The 25644-nt window shown below is 47.0% G+C and overlaps 5 protein-coding genes and 1 long non-coding RNA gene across 9 annotated transcripts; 5 read left to right on the top strand and 1 right to left on the bottom strand.

Annotated features, from left to right (window-relative positions):
* Positions 1-323: 323 nt before the first annotated feature.
* snx27a (sorting nexin 27a) lies at positions 324-4965 on the top strand. The gene is made up of 13 exons (XM_085900199.1): positions 324-814; positions 2253-2478; positions 2565-2757; positions 2842-2906; positions 3020-3124; positions 3226-3304; positions 3375-3538; positions 3668-3757; positions 3934-4083; positions 4163-4291; positions 4378-4437; positions 4606-4654; positions 4767-4965. Exons 1-13 carry the CDS (start codon positions 330-332, stop codon positions 4835-4837), a joined length of 1866 nt encoding a protein of 621 aa, XP_085756325.1. The 5' UTR covers positions 324-329; the 3' UTR covers positions 4838-4965.
* Positions 4966-7985: 3020 nt separating this feature from the next.
* Positions 7986-14383, bottom strand: chrna11 (cholinergic receptor, nicotinic, alpha 11). The gene is made up of 10 exons (XM_085900203.1): positions 14332-14383; positions 13378-13517; positions 13259-13303; positions 12930-13039; positions 12788-12867; positions 11722-11889; positions 11445-11639; positions 10516-10602; positions 9929-10038; positions 7986-9543 (listed from the first exon to the last, which is right to left on the bottom strand). The coding sequence occupies exons 1-10, from the start codon at positions 14381-14383 to the stop codon at positions 8875-8877; spliced, it is 1656 nt and encodes a 551-aa protein (XP_085756329.1). The 3' UTR covers positions 7986-8874.
* On the top strand, positions 9557-12032 carry LOC147041081 (uncharacterized). Its single transcript, XR_015062855.1, has 5 exons — positions 9557-9728; positions 9806-9915; positions 11453-11643; positions 11716-11909; positions 11984-12032. It is a non-coding gene; the product is annotated as an uncharacterized LOC147041081 (long non-coding RNA).
* A 2031-nt stretch (positions 14384-16414) lies between the features above and the next one.
* On the top strand, positions 16415-19816 carry LOC147041079 (small conductance calcium-activated potassium channel protein 1-like). Of its 2 annotated transcripts, none has more exons than XM_085900198.1 (10): positions 16415-16606; positions 16907-17638; positions 17940-18035; positions 18110-18397; positions 18572-18693; positions 18767-18908; positions 18975-19085; positions 19148-19275; positions 19343-19412; positions 19662-19816. In XM_085900198.1, the coding sequence occupies exons 2-10, from the start codon at positions 16925-16927 to the stop codon at positions 19731-19733; spliced, it is 1743 nt and encodes a 580-aa protein (XP_085756324.1). In that variant the 5' UTR covers positions 16415-16606; positions 16907-16924; the 3' UTR covers positions 19734-19816. The 2 variants fall into 2 exon arrangements, with proteins under 2 accessions (XP_085756324.1, XP_085756322.1); XM_085900196.1 differs by having other exon boundaries at positions 19509-19816.
* A 315-nt stretch (positions 19817-20131) lies between these two features.
* On the top strand, positions 20132-24516 carry pbxip1a (pre-B-cell leukemia homeobox interacting protein 1a). Of its 3 annotated transcripts, none has more exons than XM_085900201.1 (10): positions 20132-20302; positions 20962-21097; positions 21330-21417; positions 21493-21560; positions 21649-22090; positions 22152-22361; positions 22578-22621; positions 22822-22879; positions 22948-23091; positions 23146-24516. In XM_085900201.1, the coding sequence occupies exons 2-10, from the start codon at positions 21020-21022 to the stop codon at positions 23814-23816; spliced, it is 1803 nt and encodes a 600-aa protein (XP_085756327.1). In that variant the 5' UTR covers positions 20132-20302; positions 20962-21019; the 3' UTR covers positions 23817-24516. The 3 variants fall into 3 exon arrangements, with proteins under 3 accessions (XP_085756327.1, XP_085756328.1, XP_085756326.1); XM_085900202.1 differs by lacking the exon at positions 20132-20302 and adding an exon at positions 20313-20451 and having other exon boundaries at positions 21709-22090; XM_085900200.1 differs by lacking the exon at positions 20132-20302 and adding an exon at positions 20313-20451.
* A 405-nt stretch (positions 24517-24921) lies between these two features.
* On the top strand, positions 24922-25572 carry s100a11 (S100 calcium binding protein A11). The gene is made up of 3 exons (XM_085901030.1): positions 24922-25034; positions 25094-25233; positions 25365-25572. Exons 2-3 carry the CDS (start codon positions 25105-25107, stop codon positions 25488-25490), a joined length of 255 nt encoding a protein of 84 aa, XP_085757156.1. The 5' UTR covers positions 24922-25034; positions 25094-25104; the 3' UTR covers positions 25491-25572.
* Positions 25573-25644: the final 72 nt, after the last annotated feature.

Here is a 25644-nt window from a genome sequence, read left to right as displayed (position 1 = left end):
GATTACCTATAATTATTTCCTTTAGTAGTGTATGTATGTCACCAAACCCCATAACTTCAGCTAGCTTATTGCTATAACATAATGGGAAACATCATAGACTGGGTAAGAAAATTAGCATTGGTGTTGCAGTACTTGTAATAGTGGAGACTTGCAATATTGCGTCCCTCAAAAATTCTGATGTTTTTAATGTCATTTTATTTATCACAGGAGGGGGGGCAAAAAAACGTTATCAAAGCGTCACTTTTCTTTTTGTGAAATTGCATAGTTGAGGTTTGAGAAATGTGACGACGCCCCCTAGTGACGTCACGTCGCGTCCCGTGATGCTCCCGATGGGCGTCACCAATTGTCGCTGTGTATGTGTGTGTGCGTGTGTTTGCGGAGGTAGTAACGCCGCAGCGGGGAACGGAGCCGGAGTTCGTTGTTTTGAATTAGCCCCGCAGACAGCCAGCGCCAACCGGAGGGCAGCAATTAACAGCAGTGGCCCGTGGAAAAAGATGGCGGATGTAGGGAGCGATGAAACGCGGCCGGCTCTCCCTTCGGCATCCCACCACAACGGCCCGGTGGCTGTGTCCGCACCGGCGGCGGGGACTGCGGGCCTAAGCCCGGCCACGGCTACGTCGGGTCCGCGGATGGTGCGGATAGTCAAGTCCGAATCGGGCTACGGCTTTAATGTCCGCGGGCAGGTCAGCGAAGGCGGACAGCTTCGGAGCATCAACGGGGAACTGTACGCTCCCCTGCAGCACGTCAGCGCCGTGCTGCCCGGCGGGGCTGCGGACCGGGCGGGCATCGCCAAAGGTGACCGGATCCTGGAAGTGTAAGTCTTGTTTCGTCCTCCGCTAGCCACCGCCGTTAGCCTTGCGCTTTAATCATTGCTTCCCTCTTTATAAATGTGTGTTTATCAACCACTTCGTCGTGGTTTTAGTCACTACCTGCATTGCTAAATAATCTTAAAATACAAAAAGTAATTTAGGCCAATTTAGACGTCAAACAGCTTACATAATAAGTTGCACGCAACGACGAGCTGTGCATGTTGATTAGCTTCAGCCAAGCAGCTAGCCCAGGTAGCTATCGTCTCGGTTCCCCCTCCCCGTCTTCTGCCGAACGCAAGTATTCAACGCAGGTTTGGCATTTGAAAGTAAGCAAGCCTTTCTAATGTTTTACCGACATATTTGTCGTTTGAACCTCGGACAATAGACCGTAGTGTTGTCCCTCCGATTCGTCAACTCGTTATGTATGCCTGTCAGGCTAGCTAAACACTCCGCATGCTTGAATACTTTTTTTTAAACCCCCCCCCCCCCCTTCTTTAATTAAAAGTAATATTTACGTAAACACGCATTCTTTAAAATAATATTCCTGCTTTGCGTTAATGTGGAATGTCAAGTCACTTGACTTGACTTGTGTAATGTTCAGTTTAGGGACAGTACACTTAATGAACTCCAAAAGCTTTATTCATCCATTGGAATTGCTACCTCAGAAAAGAGCTTCTAAGTTCAAAAGAGCTAAAGAAAAAACCAAAGAGCGACTGGAGAGGTTGTCACCTTTGATGGAACAGAAAGTCATCTGTTTTGAGGGGTGCTCTTTATAATTTTGCAAACCAGAAATGCAAGTCAACAATTTTGTTGAAACCACAAGTGTGATTTTGTCGAATGACATTTAGTCATACTTTGAAGGAAATGTGATGGGGTTTTTTTGTAGGAGCAGTGTTATTTTTGGCTTTCTGACCAAATTCTGATTGATTTTGTGTTTGCCATTCATTTATGAGTCAAATTTTGGCAATACATGATTAGCATAACCTGAAGGAACTTGATTTCATGTGGGGGGAGAGCAAGCACTGATTTTAAAGGAAGCACAGCTTTGACATGTCATGAAAATTCAAGTTCCTTTGACATTTACTTGAGTCTGCGAGATTGGCTTTTTAAAACTTTCTATATGACTCACTGCATGTTTAGTCTAAAAAATGAAATGAAATTGCGGTGTTGAATAAATAACCAATCAGCCCGTCGTCGCCGTTGCTCTTTGGAAGATTAACCGAGACATCCGATGCTGCTGCCATCTGGCCTCTACCAAGCCAAGCGAGCAGGTGGATGACAGCACGACCGAGCGAGAGCCTCATTTGAGTTACTCTGTTGTTGTCCCGATGATAACGGTGTACATTGTGGAACAATTTTTAAAAAAACAGCTATCAGAAGACACATTCAACTTCTTATCCTGGCGACATTTAGTTAACACGGTGCCTCGCGTTTTCCTTCCAGCAACGGCGTGAGCGTGGAGGGCGCCACCCACAAGCAGGTGGTGGACCTGATCCGAGCCGGCGAGAAGGAACTGGTACTGGCCGTGCTGTCGGTCCCACCTCAGGAGGCCGACGGCCTGGAAGGAGGCGAGGACGTACAGCCCAATTACGACTACAGCGACAAGCAGGCCGTACCGATCTCCATCCCCACGTACAAGCACGTGGAGCAGCACTCCGAGAGGTTTGTGGTGAGTACCCCGTTGCTAGATGTTCGATTGAAACAAGCTGAAGCAGCGCTGGAACCCATTTCTTTTTGTTGTTGTTGTCTTTTTAGGTGTACAACGTGTACATGTCGGGGCGGCAGCTGTGCTCCAAGCGCTACCGGGAGTTTGCTATCCTCAACCAGAACTTGAAGCGCGAGTTCTCCAACTTCAACTTCCCCAAGCTGCCCGGCAAGTGGCCCTTCTCGCTGTCCGAGCAGCAGCTGGATGCCCGGCGCCGCGGATTGGAGGAATATCTGGAGCGAGGTACTTGCACAGATGTTTTGACACCCCAAAGGTGTTGGTGGGATTATTTTCTCAACCCCCCCCCCCCCCCTTCTCTGTGTCTAGTTTGTTCTGTGCGGGTGATTGGGGAGAGCGACATCATGCAGGAGTTTCTCTCGGAATCCGACGAGGTATGCGACTTGATAATCCAACCCGTGAAATTATTTGCAGGCATCAAAGCGCACAAAATGAAATGTTGAGCAGCCAGCAAACAAACCAGACTTAACTTTCATTAACCGCACAGAACTACAACGGCGTGACAGACGTGGAGCTGCGCGTGGCGCTGCCCGACAAGACCACCATCTCCGTCAGGGTGCGCAAGAACAGCACCACGGATCAAGTTTACCAGGTGTGGGGGGGGGGGGGGGGGGTCTCTTCTGATTTCTTTATTTTTTTTAAGTATCTCAATGTTAGTACGCACGATTGTGATGATAAACGCTCTTCCGGCAGGCATTGGTGGTGAAGGTCGGAATGGACAGTATTATGGCCAGCTACTTTGCCCTCTTTGAGGTCATCAATCACACTTTTGGTAGGAGCTTTGCATCAGAGTGTTTGAATAGGAATATAGTATGAAGTTGTCGTCTTCTTTATTGTTCCAGTGCGAAAGCTGGCGCCCAACGAGTTCCCGCACAAGCTTTACATTCAGAACTACACGTCGGCCGTGCCGGGCACTTGTCTGGCGTTGCGCAAGTGGCTCTTCAGCTTCCAGGAGGAGGAACTGCTCCGAGACAACCCGCTGGCGCTGCACTACTGCTTTCACCAGGTAGCGATTCATCTAACGAGACTTGAGTCTTCTAAAAAAAAAATAATAATAATAATAATAAAAAAATAACTGCAATGGCGCCAAATGGCCTGAATCGATCTTTTCTCTCCGCTCTCCGTTGCCATCCAGGCACTGGATGATGTGAAGAAGGGATTCATAAAAACAGAGGACAAATCCTACCAGCTGCAGAAGCTGGCAGAGCAGCGCGAGATGGCCACGGTCAGTGCCACAGAACCGTCTTTGTCCGGGGATGTGGACTTCGAGAACGCTGCTACGATACATACTAGAGCCATTACTGCACGGGAAAAGATTGTAGAATAACACCCCCCCCCCCCCCCTAAACTTCCCAATTTAATATATGATGATCGAGATGTGTCACGCGTGTGCTTTTTCAGTACCTGAGTCAGCTTCGCTCGTGCGAGGGCTACAACGAGGTGGTCTTCCCCCATTGCGCCTGCGACTCCCGGAGGAAGGGCCACGTGGTCACGGCCGTCAGCATCCATCACTTCAAGCTGCACGCCTGCACCGAGGACGGCACGCTGGAGGCGAGCGAACAGGCCGATGATTGCCCCCACCCCGAATCGGACCGGCTTAGCTAAAGACGCACCTTTTTGTCCGTCGCAGAACCAGGTGATTGCGTTCGAGTGGGGCGAGATGCAGCGCTGGGACACGGACGAGGAGGGCATGGCCTTCTGCTTCGAGTACGCCCGGGGGGAGAAGAAACCTCGCTGGGTCAAGATTTTCACTCCATATGTGAGTGACAAACAAATGGCTTTGTTTCAAAAAGATTCCCCAAGACTGATTTGTTTTTTTTTTTGCCGTCGGCTTTGGTCCGGCAGTTCAACTACATGCACGAGTGCTTCGAGCGGGTCTTTTGTGAACTCAAGTGGAGGAAGCAGGTAAGGACCACTCCTTTCCTCTTCCATTCTCGTGACTCCCAAGTTCAGATGTCTAAAAATGGCTCATTAATAGCCTTATCTTTGCAAACACACTCAGACAGAAAGGTCTTTTTGTGCCTTTTGTTTTTGTGCACGTCCTGAATTAATTTTAGATTTCTTTGCTCTCAGGTTGAGGAAGAGGCTTCTGATAAAGACAACAAAAACTGCAGCAACAACGGTAGGCACGCTAAAAAAAATAGCGGGATGTCGAAAATATGCACACCCCGTTTTTACGTGTCAAATGCTCTCGGGGCTACGCGTTCTCTCATCCGTGTGGCTCTGTTTTGTAGAGTTTCTGCCACCTCTGGAGACTCAGCAGAAGGGATGGCGCCACCTAGGGGGGGAGATTGCCACGTCCTAGACAAAAGCAAAACCACGAACCCCGTCCCACATCGAACCGTTCCACTCGCATCGTCACACCCACCCTGAGAGTAAGACTTGAGGTACGGGCGGAGGCAGGCCGCCCCCCCCCCCCCCCCCCCCCCCCCCCCCCCCCCCAAAAACTGGGATCGACCTTTTTTCCCGTGAGAGGGGCGGCGACGAATCCGTCACACGTTAAGCCAGGGACACTTACCATGACGGGCGATGAAGGCAAGTCATTTCATTACCGGATCTCCATTCTGTGTGTCTGTGAGACGCTCCCCCCCCCTCCCTTCGCGTACGAGTCGCCGACACGTCGGTCCGGCGTGCGACAGACAGGAGTGCGAACCGGAAACGTTGGCCGCGAGCGACGGGACGATATGCCCGGCCCCGAGTGGGAAGTGGACTGAGCGAGAAGAAGAAGAAGAAAAAGAAAACTTGTTTGCGCTACCGAACGATGCAAAGTCTGATGCTGGACATGAACAAAGACATTTTCTATTAGTGGGGTCTGTTTTTGTTTTTTTTCTTGTTGTTTTGTCCGAAAGCAAAATGTAACTAATCTTATTGCGTGTACGTTTAACAAGCCTTTTTTTTTTTTTTTTTTTTCCTGATCAAATATAGATTAATATAAGAGCTCTAATTGATTATCATGAATTCTATTGAAAGCCGTTTGAGCATTTATTTCGATATCCTTCATCACGCACCTTGCTTATTAGGGCGCAGACTCGGCCCAATTAGTACAAGTTGACTCATTCCACAAAATCTTAAGAGGCTCTCAAAAAAATAGGCTTTCCATAGAATTGCATTGGGTTGAGGCAAAATCAGTGTTTGCAGTTTTCTAAACGGAAGATAGAGGGCAGCAGATGCTAAGTGTGAATGTGATGCCTGGAGCTTTGGAGCTCAGGCAGCTTAAGTGTCCCTCCCCTGCAGATGTCTCCATTAACCATGTCAGGTGGTGTGTTTGCGTGTTTCTAACTACCTGAGCGCTGTCTCGCTCACACGCCGCAGTATTAGTCCTTTTTGTGTGTGCGCAATAGTCCACAGAAAAAAGGCCGAACGTCACGTTTCGCTCGAGCGTATGAAGACTAATTGAGCTGTTGTGACCCGTTGTTGATTTTCAGCATATTGTCGTTTGACAGGTGCGTCGGCGGCAGGATTATTATTTTTTTTTTGTGTCGGGCCGTTTTTGCAGCCTGTGATTTAGCAGTTTTGGGATTCGATTTGTCACATCAGCCAATGGCGCTCGCTTGGGGGTTGTCCTCCGCTAAAGTCAGCTTTACAGATGCCACGTCGACTTTACACACGTCGAGTTGCTATCAGATAAAGATCATCGTGTCGGTTCATTTATTTGAGCGTACGTCGAGGAAATACGGTCATTTAGAAGATGGATGAACCCCCCCCCCACCCGATCTCGATAGCAAGCTCTCGCTCGCTCGTCTGCACCCTCCTCTTCCCTTTTCGAGTTCCTCTGCCATCATTACGCTGCAATGTGGTTGCCACGGCAGCACCATCGCAGACTCCCCACGACCCCTTCTCCTTTTCAGTCTCGGCAAATCGACTAATTCCGCTCCATGTAATGGAGTTGAGGCCAAGGCTTTGCGTGCGTGTGCGCCCACGCGACACGCACGCTGTCATTCTCCGCCATCGCCGAGGTGAATGGCACCGGTTCGCTTAGAAGCGCCGGGGGAGACGACAGGAATGTTAAAGAGCACACTTGAGATGGTGAGCCGAGATCAGAATAGATTTCTTGAAAAAAAATAAAAAGTGGGATTATTCTAAAAAATTTCCCCTCGACACAGATTTTCCATATATCATATATAATTTCGAAAATGGCCCCCACCAGAGCGGTTATGTTGTGTTTGTGTCTTTGTGCTATGACTCATCTTCATTTCACCATTGTTTGCTTTATTCCTTCACACAAACAGTTTTGCTGCAATCAGGCCGTGACTGAATGAAAACAAGAAACAAGCGTTTGTTTGCGAGGAGATGCTGACGTGTAAGTTCTTTTTTTTTTTTTTTTTTTACTTTTGTTTGTAGGCGTTTCGTCAACCTGTAAATAGTCGGAGGGAAGAAAAACATAATGCACTCACATTTCTTTTTTTTTTTTTATTATTATTTATTGACAATGGATTATTCTGAACGACGGAAGCACGCGCCGATGACAAATGACTCATAGGCTACAAAAATAACGTTTTTATCTTGATTAAAAAAAAAAAAAAAATGGTTTATGCACCGTTAAAAGAAAGAGCCTCAACATGGACAATTGTAAAGTCATGAATTGTAACCTTTTAAATAAAGTTACAGTATATATAAAATTGCATCCAGTATTTTCTCGAGTGGATGAAAGAACGTTTCAGATTGAATCCAGCCAAACCATCGCAAGCGAGCATCCATCAAGCGACCGGACGGGCTCATCTCTCGACCTCCTCTTACTCGCCCCCTCCCTTCATCGTCTGCTTCTTGTCAGCTCCATCGACCAGCCCCGCTGGCCCGTGCAAATTAAAAGTCATTGATTGGATCGGAGATGCGCTGCAACGTGGAAGATTTGGGGAAAATCCGCTTCATGGTATGTCTCATGAGTTGCCCAATTAGATAAAATCCTTGTATTTCCGCCACCACCATCTTTATTGCACACTTGATGAAATGGAGGATTATTATTATTTTTTTGGATTAATTAAGTGTGTCATTTTATGACTCCTCCCAAAAAAAAAAAATTGCTGACACAGCATTCTCTATTTCTAACATGCTGACATAGTGATGAAGGCCACGTAACTAATGAAATTCTCCTTCCTGTCTGTGTTGATGGAGTGATTTGACCTGCACTTTGATGTTCTGCAGGGCTTTCCGAATAAATCCAAGGACTTCTCCTCATCCACCCATCTTCTGAATGAGCAGTCAATTATCCTCATTTCCAAAAGAAACAAAAGGTACGTTAATCTTTTATTTTCATCATGATAAAAACACAAAGATGCTGGTTTTCTGAACACTGGGAAGGAACAACAGCAAAGACAGAATTGCTGTTTTTTTTTTGTTTTTTTTTTAAAGTATGACGTCAATCGGCCACATATGTTAAAAATACAAAATGTCTGGGCAGAGGATCAAACCAATGCTAATTCAAATATCAAACGACCAATGTCAATCAATAACCGGCAGTTTCACTGTGACTAGTATTGGATCTCCTGAGGCTGTGTTGGTGTGCGTCTTCATTTCCATTCGATACAAATTAGCAAATGTACCAGCGAAATCTTTCCTATCGATTGAGCTTTTTTTTTTTTGCTTTGTGTATGACAAACCTTGTTGACGTGGCTCCTCTCGATTTGATTCTGGATCCTTTTATCGCTGATCTGAGATCTGTGTGGCTTTAATTCATTTTGGGGAGGAGGTGTGTAAGCTGTAGGGGGGATAATGAGGCCCTTGGAAATGGAAAGTGCTCAGGTCATCTTTTCATAGCCGATCAGTCACGTTTTAAAGACGACTGGAGGACTTTTTAATTTGACTGCTATTAGACGCTGAGCTTTGAATAATGGATGAGCACCATGTTCTGCTCTTCTTTTTAAAAAAAAAAAAAAAAAATAATCAGCATGTCCTTCTCTTTGTCCTCCGAGGAATTTCTTTCCTCACGCTAGAGCTTCTTTCACACGGAGACCTGCTAAGTCCATTTAAGTCCTGACATTCCGTGTTAGGGTCTAAAAAAAAGTTGGAGAATTGGCACTTTTTACAGCGGGGATCTCCTCCACCTGTTCGGCCCGTCCCTCTCGTTCCGTCATTTCTACCAAACGTTGAGGCCTTTCCCTCTTGCCGAGTTTCCTTTTCACAACTGCTCTACTTCCATTTCACCCAGACACTGTTCTCTTGTTGCGAAAATCTTCCACTCCCCCCTTTTGTGTTTTTATTCATCGAGTTCGTTCGGTCGGCGTAGTCCAAAGAAAGCCGCGTTTTCTTTTGTCTCCTAGTCTTCATCCCGCGAGAGAACGCGGACTCCCGCTGGATCCGAGCCCTCTTGATACCTTAACACCCCCTTCATCTGCTTTGTTCTTTTCAGATAAAATCCTTGGAAACGGCGTCGGCAAAATTAGGCGCCGACATGAGGATGGAGATGGTGCAGATGATGTTGAAGACGCTGAAGGCTACCAGGCACAGACGGTCGATAACGGCACCCGCGAACTTCCACTGGTCGGCCACTCGCTCCGCTTCGTCCTGCTCGCGGAATCGATCCGCCATGTAGCGTACTTCCTCCAAGATGGCTTGAAGCAGCGGGTCGCCGTGACCCATAACCTGACACGCTCCGCTGCTCATGCCAAATCCACCTCCGCTGGAAACGGTACTGGGACACCCGACGGCATCCAGGTTGGGCGCGGGAGGCAGCGGAGATCCGCAGAGATGCGGGGGTGGACTACGATGCCCCGCGGGGATGTTATTGCCCCTCTGGGTTGGATCGGACAACAGCGGAGGATCCTCCATTCCTTGGAAGTAAAGCAAGTTGCCGTTGTTGGAGCTGGATTGGACGTGGAGGTGAGGTTGGTGGAGAGAGACTGGATTGTGAGCGTGCGCGGCCGGGTCGCAGTGGTTGGGGATGCTCCCGCTGTGAGAGCCTGAGGAGCAACGACGAAGATGGGGGGCGCACGCGGGTCTCCGGGGCTTTTCCGCCTCGCCGGGTCGCTTCATCCGCAGGAACCACGCCACCCATTGGAGAAGAACAAGCTTCACCTGGACACAGAAGTTAGCAGGTACATGATGTCACATGATTAAATTGATTTCAAAAAGAAATGTTATTCTTATCACCAGATCAATTGGGATTATAAAACTGTACAGAAATGGAAACCTGGATACGATAAAATCTGGGTCATCAATCTCATCATCTCGAGGTGCCTCCGTTGCTTCTGAGTGCACAGGTAAATCAGAAAAATATGGGAGAAGATTATCCTCTAAAAAAAAAAATCTATTTGGATCCATTTCAATCCTTGCTCAGCAACAGCATCAAGATGACGCAGAGCTGGATTTCCCCGCAAGGGCAACGCCGCGTCATCCAAAGTGGTGGGCGGATGCTGAATGGCTACACTGGTTCCGTTTCCAACTCTGGTAACAAACTCACCCATTTTGGCATATTCCCTCCATTAGGATCATGATGGTGGTATTGTAGGACCACCACGGTGGCGATGACGGACATCCCCACGATGATCATGATGCTGGCAAAGTACTGACCTTGAAGTAAATAGAACAGAATGTATTAGGTTCTACAAGCCCTTTAGTCCCCAGATCCAAAAAAAGGTCCCGGAAGACTCTGTGAAATCAACGCCTCCCTATTTAGGAACCCGACGTGATGTCTTTGTATGGCTTTTATATGGCCGTCACGCTTTCCAGGTTGTAAAAGCTCTTTAATGAAGTCTCGCATTCATGCAATGTAGTCGTGTTTCAGTCCCCCCCGTAAAAGTCGGATTAAATGTGAAACAGTGCCAGAGGCGCTATAAAATATGAATATATGACACTCGAGGATGGTAATATAACTCGTTCAATTCCTCAGTAATCAGCTGACAAGCAGGACGTGCGGAAGGAGGGAAGGAAACGGTAAAAGCAGAGTGATGAACTGGAATGTTAAAAAAAAAAGTGCTGAAACTGCTAATGTTTTTTTGTTTTTTTTTCGACATATAAAATACATACGTTCAAAAAATTAAGTCGTACCTATGAGCGGTACCGAGTCAGAGGTCGCCGGCATGATCTCAGCCACCAGTAGCATAAAAACAGTCAGCGACAGCAAGACGGTGATGCCTGAAATCAAACAAAAAAAAAATAATAATAAATCGATCTCATCCAGAAAGTCAACATACCGGCTGGGCGGGCAGCCAAGTATTTTTTATTTTTTTTGACAAACGACCCCGAGGCCTCATCCACTAAATTGCTTTTTGACATAGTGTAATGCTCTCCTCCATTTATTTTACACGGGGCCTAAACAACATCTGCATCCAACAACAGTGCTGTCGTAATTCACCACTCCAAACACAAACAATTATCTAAAAAATGCTTCTCTGGCAGAAATCTCCTGCCTAAGTCAAAAGAAATAAAAAGGCCGGAGCATGTTCACAGAGGACGCGGCGGCTTCATCAATTAATGACATCAATAGCTTAATTAGCCGTGTATTCCAAAGGAGTCGTCATATAACGCAACCTCAGCATTATTCCAATAAATACAGATATTAGCTCGTTTTGTAAGAGTGCTCCACTTTCTTTCGCTTCCCGCTTCCCCGTCGTCTTCCTGTAATCTCCTCTCGCCCCCCCGCCCCTTTCATTTGAGCGTTCAATGTGAGCGTATTACGATCATATTTGCAAGAAAGAGGAGGAGGAGGGGGGGGGGGGAGTGCCCCACTTGGAGATTTTTCCGGCGCATTTCAGAAAGATGTTTTTTTTTTCCTCACCCCAAAATATCTATCTCTGTGCGCTTGCAGAGAACTACATCATCTTGCAAGAATCGGAATTAATGCAAAATATTCAAATGTGTGCGGCGCGATTTTATTTTCAATCTATTTATTTTTGGAATATACAAAAACTGTACAAACATAATTACTAATGCTATCAATTATTGTTAATGGCTGTAACAAGATTTTATTTGCTCACCCAACGAGATCTTCTCCCCGGAGTCGGCGGGCAATACAAAAATGAGAAGCGTCATGGAGGACAGCAGCATACAGGGGATGAGCAAGTTGAGGGCGTAGTAGAGCGTCCTTCGCCGTATGGTCACCATGAAGGTCACGTCCGGGTACGGCTCCTTACAGCAGTCGTAGAAAACCACGTTGCGGGCACCGGGCACCCCTAAGTAAGCACAATTTGTACTCGAGTACTTGCAAAAAAAAAAAATAATAATTAGCAAGCTCTTTGCATTTTGAAGGCTGACCGATGAGGTCCCACTCGCCGTTGGGCATGTAGCCCGAGACGTCGGCGTCGTTCATCTGGAGGTCCAAGAGCCAGCCGTCGTACGTCCACGAGCCGAACTTGAGGACGCATTTTTGGATGTCGAAGGGGAACCAGCGGACGTCCACGTTGCACGTGCTCATGAAGATGCCTGCCAGGACCACCGTGCACGTAACAGTTTTTAAAAAAAAATACTTTTCATTTAAATAAAAAAAACTACTGCAATGGAGTGTTGATGTCTCTAGGTGGCAGCAAAGAGCACCTTTACTTTACAAGTGGCAGAAAAACCAAAGCAGCAAATAGGTGAGGTTTTTCCATTGCGAAACAATCGGGTGTCCCTAATGAAATGTCCAGCCAGGGAATCATAAAGTGTGCGCCAGCGCTTTGTTGGCAGTCTGCCTCTCCTCTCCTCTCGCAGATATCCATCTTGTAACCTTGGGGCGACACTTACAAACAAGAGTCTCTCTCTTTTCCGCGCTACCTCCACATAGTCCCAAAATAAAAAGTCCGTCATTTTAAGGAGCCTCTTTTTCACCAACGTGACATTTCGAGGCCCCCTCGCTTTCAAATTTTGCCACATTTCCATAATTTCACATCGAGTGATCTGTGTAAATATTCTTATTTTTTATTTGTATTTTTAAAATAATATTCTAAGCTTTCCATGAATAAAATACTGTTAGTCAACTCCACCAATATTTCCTAAATTATTCTTTCTTATACATTTCTTATTAATTCACTGCAAAGAATTAATTGTCTCTGATCCCAGTTATTTACACGCCGCAGTGTTCTATTAATAAACATGGCAGAGAACGCATCGTGGCGACGGCGAGGTTCAACAGGAAAGTCTATGCAGCCTTTTTGAAGGCATATGTCAACGCCGTGAAATATTAACCTTGGCTAAGCGGGCAAAGGGGGGAGACCCGTGCGGAATGCTGAACGGCGAGCTGACTGAGTGATGGCGGCACGAGAAAGAAGGCGGCTTCGAACTTTTTGGTGTCTGGTAATATTAAGAACCATCTTTATATTTTCCAGTTGTCTTTGTGACCCACCTGGAGGCAAATATTCAGCATATCCGCTGGAGTTGACCAGAACGTTGGTTTTAAAGGTGGAATCAAAATCGTCATCTGCGCTGAGGAAGCATCACGGGGACTTGTTAGAACATGTGAGTACGTTTTGGATTTAAAAGCTTACCTGTTGTATAGAAGAATATCCGGCGTCCAGATTTGATCGGTGGTGAAGCGGAGATTTTTCACTCCGGGATGTTCGCTCTGATTCCACTGGAGATAGTGGTCGAACCAGCTCTTGACACAAATTTTTTTTTTTTTTAAATATGTTATTCATCGATAAATAGATACCACTCATATTTAAAATGGATAAATAGGGATTGACATGCAAAGCATAGCCACTGGCCACATCATTAGGTACACCATCAAATGAAAATAGCAAGTGTACCTAATGTTGCGTCCGGTGAGTCAAGAGTCCAAGTTGATAAGTACCACAAACCTCTCAGGCGTCCTTACCATCCGCAGCCACATGTTGGAGGTCAGGACCTGGTTCTTCTCATCCTACCAGATAATGGCAAACATTCGATTTCTTTGCAAAAAATGACACTGTCCCTCACGAGAACGTCAGTACCCACCACGTCCATGATCTGGATCAAACTGAGCGAGAAGGTGACGGTGAGTGGATGCGAGTCGTTGCCGACGGGACGCTCCATGCGGTTGTAGTCCTTCAGCAGGCTCTTCAGCAGGTTTCTCTGGTGAGGACCACCTGAAGATACTGTGACATTTCATATTTCAATTATGTCTTTTTAAAAATTCAGATTTATTTTTTTTGGGAGGATAAAAAATGTCAAGTCAGATGGTACAGTCATACCTCCACTATCAATCAAAAAAAAAAAAAAATCAATGAAACGATTCATTTCCGTGCTGGTTTATTACATTTTCCCGCCGAGCCGCTCGATAAAACTGCGATTGTGCGACAAGGACGGAAGACTCACGGGAAACACGGCAGTCGAGTCAGTAAACAAAGTCCAATTAGCGGCCTATTGACGCTAATGAACCTTCTCTCAAATGAGCTAATTACAATGTGTGTTAGCATTGAGCTAGCAGAAAGGCGTAGAGTTCATATTTGAAATACACAACCTAAAATTGTTTTAGTTTTACAACTTGAAGTCTCTGTGTGATTTGCTCTATTTATATTTACATTTTTATTTTTAATCGCAATCTGTTTGTGGTCTCCCTCAAAAAATGCACGAGCGAGAGGCTGTCAAGTTTTTACATTTCAGCCGTAGCAACACGTTCTCCGCGCTCACACACAAACACCAAAGATGCAGCAAGTCGAAAGCGTGTGCAATTCATATCTGCGATTGCATTGATCCGTGCCCCCCCCACACCCCCACACGATTGCATTGATCCGTGCCCCCCCCCCCCCCACACCCCCACACCCACTTTCTGAGTCACACATGCAAGACAGACAGAGTAGACAGAGCAAACAGGTGACCCATCACATCCTGTACTTTTCCCTCTTCCCTTCCCTTTTTTATTTTTATTTTTTTACAGTTTGAAATTCAAAATACCGTAAAGGAGCTCACCCTGGATCAACGCCGAGATCCCCGAGAGGAGCAAAGCCGCCGAGCGCCACATCCTGATCGGTCGAGGAGGAGAAAGAAGAAGAGTGGCAGCAGACAGACAGGAAGGCAGCAATGAGGAGGAGGAGGAGGAGGAGGAGGAGGAGGAAGCTGCAGCAAAGCCAAGGATGGAGCAGATGCCGGAGGAGAGAGAGAAAGAGCGAGAGAGAGACTAAGACAAAGAGGTGGGACTAAAATGGAGAGCACGGTGTAAAAAAGAAAAAAAGCTATCGGCAGTGGGGGGCAAAGGGGTTGAAGATGAAGGGGGGGGGGTCATGTTTAATGGAGCTGACGCTGCAAGATGACCTTATTAAACACAAGGCTGAAGGTCAGCCAAAGAAAAAATTGACACGAGAACAGAAGAAGCCTTTCGCTACTCACTCCCAATTTCATGTCGACGGGCGAAAGCCAATGATCATCAAACTTTGTCACCATTTTTAAACCAGATTGCCAAAATGCTGATGCAAGGGCCGAGTCGGCGAGAAGCTGATGAATGCCGAGCGAGATGGAAGGAGGGAGAGAGAATCAGGTGAAGGAAAGAGTTGGATTGTATAATAGATGACCCTATTTGGGACCCCCTTCTGTCACGCTTCACAGCCAGGCAAGGTGGGCCTCAAGATGGACAACATCTGTCAGACTTGGATGTCATTTTCCAAAGTGGGAGTAGAAGGGGAGGGTGGGGGAATAACTCGTTTGGGGGGGGAAACTCACCCATCCATCATTGGGATTATGAAGAATTGACATTTGGGCTCCCTCTAGTGGCTTGTTTTGTTACTGCGTCCTGGTCAATTAGAAATTCCTAAATTCCATCTCAAATATATTCATCGTATCCTTCCACGTTTTCAATCAGCTAAGAGTGTTTAAGTCATTCGGGACACATCTCATTTAAATTGTTTTCTCGTTATGATTACTGCAGAAAATGAAGTTGCCCGTTAGTACGATTTGTCGGGTGGGGGATGCTAATCCTCATCGTTGAACATCTGCAGCAATTAGCGGCTGTGAGCATCTCAACTTAATTCCATTTAGCCTTGGATGCCAACGGGGTGATGCAATAATAACAGAGGAGACTAAATGAAAATTGGCAACATAAACATGCTAAGGCTTTTTTTGGAGCACGACTTGGCAACGGATTTAAATTGATTCACAGGCTGGCAGATGCAAAAAAAAAAAATGTTTGGAATAAAACCAACATCTGGTGGGACACTTCATTAGGTACACTCATCTCATAAGAGTCATGGCAAAAAAAATAAGAATACACTGTAAACTGTTGTTGGGGTTTTTTTTGGGGGGGGGGGGGGGAATCCCCCGTGACTGTTAGCTGATTAAGATAAATCAAGGTCAAACTTTTCAGAATATTTCATTTTTGTTTCTACCCCAAAGTTGTTGATTTGGACTCTTCCTTTTATGGGCTCCTCTCGCTCCCCCTCCCACCCTTAATACACGTCTCCTTCCGATTAGATAATACCATCTTTATCCCCCCTTATTCGTCGTATCCATTTGCAGCAACCCATATTATCTGTAGATCCATCTGTCAGGCGGATTTGGATAAATAACCGCGGGAGATGTCATTGTTCTGACTTTGCCGCTTAATATACCACCTGTCACCTAAGGGCTGACATATTTGATATTTCATAAGATTATAAGTGTTGGACCTCTCTTGATTAAACTTTAATCTGCCCAATGGCCTCTTGAGACTTTGATTTTGTAGGGTTTTCCTCATGACACACAAATTTGATGTTGTTAAATCAAACTTTTTCCAAAACTTGACTATTGTCAAAGAATCTGTCGCTTAAATTGAGCTTGATAAATGGTGACGTGATCATTATTGGAGCAAAGCTGATGATTGGTTGCAACATCTGCAAGTTGAGTCTGTTCCATCACTAAGCCCGGCTTTTAGGAAGACGTCCGGATGGTGGGACGGCGGCCAGGGACATGACATGGATATAAGTATGGTCAGTGATCACATGTCATATACGTACACAAGAGGCTCATAACCTCATCAGGAATGTGGGCGGAGCTCCGACAGTGGGTGGACAGGTTTGTTCGGAGTGAGCGTGACCATTGTTATTGGATTTGATGATGTGATTGCATCACACCACTTCTGTACGTTCATCATATCAAGTGTACATATATTAATCTTTTTTTTTTTTTTTTTAAAGGAAGGACGTGCAACAGGACAGATTTTTTTTTTATTTTTCCAAATCTCAAGAAATAGCAAATTCAGTTTGTTTTATAAAAGGTAAGGTATTTATGTGTTGCTTGTGATGTTTTTAGACTGACAAATTGGATAACCAAATAATATTTTATAATTTAGGGAAGTTTCAACCTTTTGTTTAAAAAAAAAAAAAAAGATAATTCCAAAAATTATTTTTCAGAAAACCTTTTTTTTTTTTTTTGTAATGCAGCCAACACAGCTACCCAAAATATATTTTGAAATTTATTTCATCACAATAATTTCATTTAATGAATGTCCAAATTTGATCAATTGTTTAAAAAAAAAAAATGCTGGGGTTAAATGTTATCCTGTCTCTCCTTCCAGTTGAGCCCATCCGTCACCATGGAGCGCTCCTCCACCTCCATGGTCAACATTTCCCTGGTGGACGAATGTGAGGTGGAGGAGCAGCGTTCGCTGCTGCCTCCCGCCAGAACACTCTCCCCCCGCCGGGCCTGCCCTCCCCAGTGCGGAATCTGCCCGGGCGTTCAGAGGTGTGCGGATCGCACGGTGTGGCTGGACCGCACCCAAGCCATGGCCACCATGCCTTTATACAACGGCCACCGATGCACCCGAGCCCCGCCGTGCTCCCCCAGGAGGGCCGACAAAGTCAAATGCAAGGAGAAGAAACGTCAGAAGAAGGAGCATAAAACCAAGTCTTCTGGAGCTTCCAGAATCCAGGTCTGCACTTTAAATGACGGCTCCCCCTTCAAAACCTCCGCGAGGCCCTCGGTCCAGAGCCTCCAGTGGCAGGAGATGAGCCAAAGCCTCCCGGAGATCATCGTCACCAGCAGGGATGACGAGCCCCCCCAGGAATCGCCCCCGAACCGAGATCGGGGTCCTCTCCCGGGGGCGCCCTGCCATTCCGGCCCTAAACACAAGACGGAGTCCAAGGATGACCACTACTGGAAGACGCACAGCATCGGGTGGCGGCTACTGCGTAGGAGGGCGCTGTTCCTCCGCAGGCAGCGTCTTAACGACTGCGCTTTGGCCGTGGGGATTTTTGGCGTCTTCATGATGGTCATGGAAACGGAACTCTCTTGGAGTGTCTACAGCAAGGTCCGACACATTAGTCAACGGGTTTCCCGTGTATGAATGATTCGAATCCATTCTAGTCATCAGATTTTGTATTATTTAAAAAACAAAGAAGGCGGGGCCAGATCTGGTGAGTGACGTGGGTGTCAGCGAAGGTTTGATATGTCTCCATAGACATGGTACCTGCATGAAAAGTGCAATGTCCATAAAATCACATTCATTACATCCTGCAAGTGGATTAGTCCAGTATATGTAAGATTAGAAGATTATCTCGGATCTCCATAGATTGAGCTTTGTGACCTGTGTATGTGTGTACCACCCACAGAGCTCCATCTACTCACTCACACTCAAATCCATCATCACCCTTTCCACCATCCTTCTGCTGGGCCTCATCATAGCGTACCACTGCTGCGAGGTGCAGGTAACCCGACACGGGGGGGGGACATTTGTCATTGCCGTATCTGAAAGCTTCATCTGATCATCCGGCTGTCCTAGCTATACGTCCACGACAGCAGCGCCGAGGACTGGCGCATCGCCATGACGACGGAGCGCCTGACCCTGATCGCCCTGGAGCTGGCGGCGGCGGCAATCCATCCGTACCCGGTGGGCCTCGTGGCCTACATCCAACAGCAGAAGGTGCAGACGGCGTTGTCCGAGACGGAGCTGGAGATCGTGCTGGCGCTGCCCATGTTCCTTCGACTATACCTGCTGGGCCGCGCCATGATGCTGCACAGCAGGCTCTTCACCGATACGGCGTCGCGTAGTATCGGGGCGCTCAATAAGGTATCGTTTTGCCGCAGTACGATTTAGCATGGTGTGGTGCTGCTGTTTTGGTCAGCAACTAAAGTCACCTCTCCTGTAATCCCGTCAAATTTGTAAATGCGGCTGAAGGAAATAACCTGTCTAGCTCACCTGCCAGATTGCGGATGGGATGTTACATAATGTTAATCTTGGTAGATCCACTTCAACGCCCGCTTCGTGGGCAAGACCCTGATGACTACCTACCCCGGAACCGTGCTGATGATCTTCAGCGTCTCGCTGTGGATCGTGGCGGCCTGGGGGCTGCACGTATGCGAAAGGTCGCTTCAAAATCATTTTTGACCGATTTATGATTGAATTGTTCAAATAAACGATTTAACTCAATATTTTCAGGCATCACAACTACAGAGACCTAAGCAGCAACTACATGGAAGCTCTTTGGATGGTGTCAGTCACCTTCCTGTCCATCGGCTATGGAGACGTGGTGCCTCACACCTACTGCGGACGTAGCATCTGCCTCCTCACCGGGATCATGGTAAGCAAAAAATGACAATGTTTATTTTTCTCAGATGGATCAACGTTTTAAAACATTCCCTCGCAGGGGGCCGGCTGCACCGTCCTAGTGGTAGCGGTGGTAGCCAGGAAGCTGGAGCTGACACGGGCTGAGAAGCACGTGCACAACTTCATGATTGACTCGCACATCTCCAAAAGGGTTTGCTAACCGTTTTACACATCTCATTCGATGCCGTAGAGTAAATATTACTTTGGGTGTAGATGAAGAACGCGGCGGCAAACGTACTGAGGGAGACTTGGTTCATCTACAAGCACACCAAGCTCTCTAGGGAGAAAGACCACACCATGGTCCGTATGCACCAACGCAAACTGATGCTCGCCATCCACCAGTAAGTGTCCACGTCATCCTATTCATTTTGACGAGATAGAATAAGTCGATATGACCCACTTGTCCAGGCTCCGGCGTGTCAAGATGGACAAGAGAATCCTGGCAGATCAGGGCAGCACACTGGTGGACCTCTGCAAGGTGAGAGAGGCAAGTGCACTAACCGCTGAGCGAATCTCCAGCCGATTGCCAACGCACCGTTGTTGTGACCTGTGTCTCCTCTGGGAACCCCCGTAGTTGCAAACGGCGCTGTTCGACGTGCTGGTCGAGGTGCAGGGCTGCCGGGCCGAGCTGGACACGCACGTCCACGGCCTGGAGAAACACGTGGAGGAACTGCGCGAGGGCTTCCGAGGCCTCATGCCGTTGCTGACCAGTACCTTGTCCACGCAGAATTCATCCATACGCCACCTGCTGCGTGAGAGGGAGAAGACAGACGCTGCTGGAAGGAATGAGGAGAGGTAGAATGAAAAGTGGGTGTCTGGCACCCCCTAGTGGAAGAAGTTGAGTATTGCTCATGCTGTGAAATAATAGTGGACTTGAACCAAAACTTTTCTGGAAATGTTCCAAAAATGTTTTCTAGGTCACATTATTAGTGAGGGTGAGGGGGGGGGGGGGTCAATTGTGCCATTAAATTCAAATTTTTACCATATATGTGTTTTGCTTCTTTGTGTGATGCCACCAATGAAGTGTGATGTGACATAAAACGCTTAACATGATGCAATATGAGCAACTGCGCGGTAAGTCCCCTTTCAAAAATAGCAAAGCGGACGTGTCCTTGAACAGTTGGTCCACGTCTGCCTACCCTGTATATAAATACATGTCCTCACTCATATTTTCGCTTTACGTTAGTATGGGGAGGATCTTTAAGTCGCCATCACCTGTCAGCCTTCAATCAACTTCAAAATGTCGCTTCACTTGCACTTTTGATTCACATTTCTAATTGGTGGAATGTACGGCTGGGATGAAATACGATTGGATGACGAATCTAATTGTTCTCATTGGTGGAATTTGCACTAGACGCACTTGCTCACGTGAGTCTATCTCGAATTGTGATTGGTGGAGAGGCTTCTTGGGCTGATGTGACGCAGATCAGAATTCCCGAAGTTCCCAAGTTCGAGGGGACGATCCGAGGATAATAAGTGGATAATCGGGACTGGAAATTATTGCCGAGCGACGCAGGGTGAATATGCCGTGCCGTGTTTTTGCATAGTCATGGCATCGCACGAGTTTGTGGCCCGTGATTAGCCCTGCGTGAAGGCGGAAGTGGTTTTGCATCCTTTGTTTACCATCACGAGAACGTCGAACGTGCTCACTTTACTTTTAAATTCATCCTTATGCACGTCCAAATGCAAAAAAAATCAACGCAGAATTCCTCTATTCGCCTTGACGTGAGGGGAAAAAAAACGTGACCTCACTGCCGCGATTGTCAGTTTTGGGCTAATTTCTTACCCACGTCAAAATTCGTATATAAAAGGCAATTCGTCATTCAAAGGATGCGATGTTACTAGAATAGGAGCTAACGCGTCATCACGTAACCCGTATTACGCATTAATCCCGTCTTTATTACATGCGTATGCACATATCAAGGCTATTATCGTTCGTATAATCAGAAGCCATAGTTGCACACCAATGTACATGCCTCTGGTAAAGTTTTTGTTTGCAAGATTTGAACAAGTGGTGTCTTCTGCAGGAATCTACGAAAAAAGTAAAAATAGCGTTCCCTGTGCTGTGCCAAGAGCCGCCTCAAGATGGCAATGTCGGACCACAGCAGTAGCACTGGCAGCAGTGGCTCGTCCACCAACAGTTGGACGCTCCTCTCCCCAGAGGTAAGGCCCCATTGCTCCTGACTTTGCTGGAAATACCCAAAAGTTAAAGGTAATGTAGGTTTGCCATCCCAATTTTAGACCCGCTTTATAGATTGGCCTATTTGTCATATGGTGTACCACAGGGTTGATTTTTAGATCCCCTCCTATTTTCATGGTCTTTTGCTGCATCAAGGTTCCATCTTTAGCAATTTGTGGGAGGAGTTCATTTCTATTTTTGTTTCTCCTTCCACAGGAGGTGGCAGCGGACAACGCAGGAGCGCTGGATGATGGCACGGAGAGCCTGGGCGACGCCCCTAGCCTGTCAGAAGACATGACGACAGGTACGCAAAGTCCAAGATAAGGCAGGTGAGAGCGCAGCTGTTGTGGACGTGCAAAAAGATCTCGTGTTATTGCAGTTGTTCCTGGGGAGATCAAGCCCAGTGACATTCCAGTGGAGTGTGTCTTATCAGAGGAAGGCCACCAGGTTGGTATGCGACCTGCACAGTCATATCAAATTGACTTGGTTATTTTCAAGCAATGATGGATAATTACACACACATACTTCTCGCCAGGTGTGTCAAGAGACCGACCCAGAACCCGGTGACGGTTCCGCCCTTTGCTGTTCTCTCCAGCCTGACCAGCTCGCCGCAGTCGACCCGGAGAGCCAGGCCCCCGTCATTCACGACATCGTGACCAGCTCGCCCAGCGACAACGAGCATCTGGGCGTGGCCTTTGTCTCCAGCATCGATTTCGGAGGACCCCGCGATGTCCCCGAGCCCGACGAGACCCTCCGGGACGTAGATGTTGTTGAGGAACCGGATCCGGTCATCCCAGCTGAGACGCTCAGCTCCTCAGAGCCTCCTTCGCACGAGGACACCGACGTCAACAAAGAGCTCTCAGAACCACCAGTCGGGTCGGTCCCGGCTGATGATGTCATAGCACCGGAGAGCATCGGTTCAGTGCAGACAGAAGAGAGTCCATCTGAGGTGGAGATGCAAGAGGAGCAAGAAGAAGGTAATTGTCATCAAATCCATTTCCACACAGGATTTCAATTGAATGAATGAATTTATCGTAGAAACCTCCACGAGTCACCACGGCGACGGACTCCGCAGGAGGACGGTCGAATCCGGCGAGAAAGCGTCAGACGTGGAAGATGAGGAGGACGAAGATGAGGAGATGGACTTCCACCTGCCGAAGAGAAAGGAGGAGAAAGCGTGGTGGTCGCTGAACAAGTGCATCATGGGCGTCGCCGTGTTGCTTTTCCTGGGCGCACTCTTCCTCTCCGGTGAATTGCTTGACTGAGCTAAACTTGGTCAACAGACGTCTCATGTGACTTTTATGCTAATGCTAAGTGCTAAGGGAGCAAACAGTTTATCTAAACCAGCTTCCTTCCGCTTGTCGTAATTACCGCACAAGAAAAATATGTAAAGAATGCGTCCTCACGTTTTGCCGTCGTCTTTTACGGCTAAGAGTGACGGCTTGTGTTGTTTGTGTTCGACAGGCGACTTTGAATCTCCTGACGTGAGCGACGAGGAACAAAGCCAGGTCTGTTTGCACGCTTCCTCTTGTCACAGACACTTCATTAGGTACACAAAATATACCCACACGCGAGCCGTGTTGACAAATGTGTCTTTACAATGACAATAATCAAACGCCTCCTATTTATTATTTATTTTAACGAGTTTAGAGTTTGTATCACAAAAAAAAACAAATCCAACCTTGCGACTTCTTTGCCTTCCCCTCAGAAAGCGTCTGATGATCAAAACGAGATCAGCTTCCGCCTCACCAATGAGATGTCTGCAGGTTTGTCTCAGCCTGTTGTGATTTTATTTTATTTTTTTTTGTTCTGCCATTTTATGACTTCTGTCCAGAGTTTGAAGGTGTCTTGGATATGTTTGACACGGATGGCAGCAAGGACATCAACATGAAGGAGTTGGGCACTGTGATGAGGATGTTAGGAGAAAACCCGTTGAGGCGGGAATTGAGTGAAATCATTAAGCAAGCCAAAGACAACGGTGAGGAAATGAAAACGCTAAAGTTGAATATTTATTCATCAAATTCTTATGCAGTCGACAAGCTTCAATGGAAGAAGAGGCAAGAGCCCAAAAAACAAGATGGCAGCAAGTGGCGGAGGCGAGTGTGGGAGCTATTGGAGAAGATCCGATGGGAGATCTCGGAGGGGGTTGAGCGTTGGAGGAACAAGGACACGGAAAAGCTGCGCAAAGACAAGAAGGAGAAGGAACGGAAGCGTCGCGATGAGTGGGAGACCAAGAAGCCCCAGCGCCGGCTGGACCGGGAGCAGAGGAGGAAGGAGAAGCCCTGGCGCGGTCACCACAAGCAGCACGCCAACAACATGGCCGACTTCTGGCGGGCGCAGGAGCAGAAGCTGCGGCGTCACGCCCGCCATCGCCCCTGCGGCTCGCTGGAAGACTGCGCCGCCGAGGAGGGCCTCTTCCCCGTGGAGCTACCCGAGTTCGAGGAACTGCTGGAGGGCTACCTGAGCAAATTGGAGGGCTCGCCTCAGGAGAGCAAGGACTTCCTCCGCCGGCTGATCGGCGACTTCTTCAGCAGCGATTTGTTCGCACACAACCGCTGGTTGTTCGCCGACTTCGCCGAGGACGTGGCGGACATCTTGGAGGACATGGCGGACATGGAAGGCACAGATGAAGCCCTGGAGGAAGCCATGGAGGAGTTTGAACGGGAAGCTCTCTGGAAGTTTGCCGCCATGGAACAACATTAAGCCGGGAGACTTTGGCGGACATGTTGTTGCCACCAAAGCTGTAACCATATTTCACAAACGCCCGCTCTTGTCACTCCAAAAAAATTAATCGCCCTGCTGCGAATTGTGAAAATAGTAATAGTGAACCCCCACAGTTTAAAAAAAAAAAAAAGTGATGACTCATTGCAAACTGTCGAGCAGGCTGAATCTGCATTGTTGTGTGTTGCTTTGCTAACCAAAACAGCAACACCTTACCAAAGCAAGTGAAGTTGATTTGGAGGTTTCCACTAGAATGTGACTATTAGCATTGCTCCAGTGTTGCTAACCAAAACAGCAGCACGCTGCCAAAGCACAATAGCAGTGTGGCATTTGACGTGTGTTACAAAGTCAACTATTTTTGTGAAAGTTGTTTGCTACACAGTATTAGAAGTTGTGTCCACAATGTTGTCATATTTATGAATTTTATTTTTATTTATTTAGTGGCGTGACACTTTGGAAGTTCAACTCGATGATGTGCCTTTTTATTATGAATTTTTATTTGGTCCTGCTGGATTCAAAGAATGTAATGTTGAGAAAGACGAATGTGATAAGTGATTCAACCATATTTTTCTCGGACATTTTTTTTTTTTTTTGCTAGTTTAGTAAGTTCATGTCTGACAGATTTGCTTCATGCCCTTCTTCGATTCTGTCTAGTGATAAGTTCAATAAACGATCCCCTTAAAATCAATGAGCATAGTCTTTTGTCGCTTCCTTAGCATGCTAGCATTTAGATAACGGTAGGAAAATGAAAATTGAAGAATGTTAGCGATGACAAGACGACACGACGGTCGTTCTGACGAAACCGCCGCAGACGCCGATCATGCTTTCAATTCCCGAGCAGGTCAACCCGTTTGCAAATTCTCTTGTGTTAAAACCCAAAGCAAAAACATTTTGCACTTCCCTGTCAGTTGCTGGCAATTTCTTTTGCAGGTGTCTCGCCGATTACGATGACCTCATGCGCGTAATGTTTTGTATAAGCTTTATTCTGCTTAGACGGGCATGATCTGCTCTGTTTTGTGTATTGGGACGATGCTATCTGTAGATCTTTTGCGTGCATATGTCCTCTCATCAGCATTTTGTGGTGGAAAATGAGGGCAAGTGGTGCGTTTTCCGCTGATCCCTGCATCCCGATACGGCGTATAAATAGACGGGCATGATCACGGTGATGAGAAGACGTCTCTGCTCCTCGCACATCACACGGTAGGTACGCTGTATGTTTTGTCTTGATATTTCCCGAGAGCTTACATTTTGTTTTTCAGGTGAAGCCAACATGGAAGCCGCCATCTTGACTTTGGTCAGCCAGTTCAAGGCGTACGCGGGAAACGACGGGTCTGCTAGCACGCTCAGCCGGGACGAGTTCCACCAACTGGTCAAGTCGCAGCTGCCCAACTTTGTCAAGGTAAATAATGGCATCCAACTGAAAGGACATGATGGCCCTTCCTGTCTTGTATTAGTATTTTTACCTTAAGTATCGGTGATTGATATCGGTATACTTCACACATTCATTATTTGTCTTTTATTCTTGTTCAGACCGGCGATCCGGGCGCGGTGGACCAACTCATGTCGTCTCTGGACCAGAACGACGACGGCGAGCTGACCTTCTGCGAGTTCTGGCAGTTGATCGGGAAGCTAGCCAGCAAGCAAGGCGGCTACTGAGTTTAGAACATCGCCGCCTCGCCCGTACTTATTCTTTCCTGGTTAACCATTGGCCCCGATTAAAGGAGTCATTGTCTCCACAGTTCCCTGTCATTCATTCACTGTACTCACGACCTTGATTTAGTGGCTGTTGTAATCCTACACACAGAGTATC

The sequence above is a fragment of the Syngnathus leptorhynchus genome, chromosome 20 (genome assembly GCF_054491065.1).
Source record: "Syngnathus leptorhynchus isolate UIUO chromosome 20, UIUO_Slep, whole genome shotgun sequence".
NCBI classification, from domain to species: domain Eukaryota; kingdom Metazoa; phylum Chordata; class Actinopteri; order Syngnathiformes; family Syngnathidae; genus Syngnathus; species Syngnathus leptorhynchus.
This window is presented reverse-complemented; position numbering and strand designations above follow the sequence as displayed.

Bases quoted from the DNA above. Each gene is read 5' to 3' on its own strand.
- snx27a (XM_085900199.1), top strand. From the start codon at position 330: ATGGGCGTCACCAATTGTCGCTGTGTATGTGTGTGTGCGTGTGTTTGC. The intron at 2,479-2,564 runs GTGAGTACCCCG...TTGTCTTTTTAG, and splicing joins AGCACTCCGAGAGGTTTGTG to GTGTACAACGTGTACATGTC. The intron at 4,655-4,766 runs GTAGGCACGCTA...TCTGTTTTGTAG, and splicing joins CAAAAACTGCAGCAACAACG to AGTTTCTGCCACCTCTGGAG.
- chrna11 (XM_085900203.1), bottom strand. From the start codon at position 14,383: ATGTGGCGCTCGGCGGCTTTGCTCCTCTCGGGGATCTCGGCGTTGATC. The intron at 13,304-13,377 runs GTGGGTACTGAC...ATTATCTGGTAG, and splicing joins TGATCCAGATCATGGACGTG to GATGAGAAGAACCAGGTCCT. The intron at 11,890-12,787 runs GTGGGTCACAAA...TGGTCCTGGCAG, and splicing joins TGCTGAATATTTGCCTCCAG to GCATCTTCATGAGCACGTGC.
- LOC147041079 (XM_085900196.1), top strand. From the start codon at position 16,925: ATGGAGCGCTCCTCCACCTCCATGGTCAACATTTCCCTGGTGGACGAA. The intron at 18,909-18,974 runs GTAAGCAAAAAA...ATTCCCTCGCAG, and splicing joins GCCTCCTCACCGGGATCATG to GGGGCCGGCTGCACCGTCCT. The intron at 19,413-19,508 runs GTGAGAGAGGCA...GAACCCCCGTAG, and splicing joins CACTGGTGGACCTCTGCAAG to TTGCAAACGGCGCTGTTCGA.
- pbxip1a (XM_085900201.1), top strand. From the start codon at position 21,020: ATGGCAATGTCGGACCACAGCAGTAGCACTGGCAGCAGTGGCTCGTCC. The intron at 22,622-22,821 runs GTCTGTTTGCAC...CCTTCCCCTCAG, and splicing joins GCGACGAGGAACAAAGCCAG to AAAGCGTCTGATGATCAAAA. The intron at 22,880-22,947 runs GTTTGTCTCAGC...ACTTCTGTCCAG, and splicing joins CACCAATGAGATGTCTGCAG to AGTTTGAAGGTGTCTTGGAT.
- s100a11 (XM_085901030.1), top strand. From the start codon at position 25,105: ATGGAAGCCGCCATCTTGACTTTGGTCAGCCAGTTCAAGGCGTACGCG. The intron at 25,234-25,364 runs GTAAATAATGGC...ATTCTTGTTCAG, and splicing joins AGCTGCCCAACTTTGTCAAG to ACCGGCGATCCGGGCGCGGT.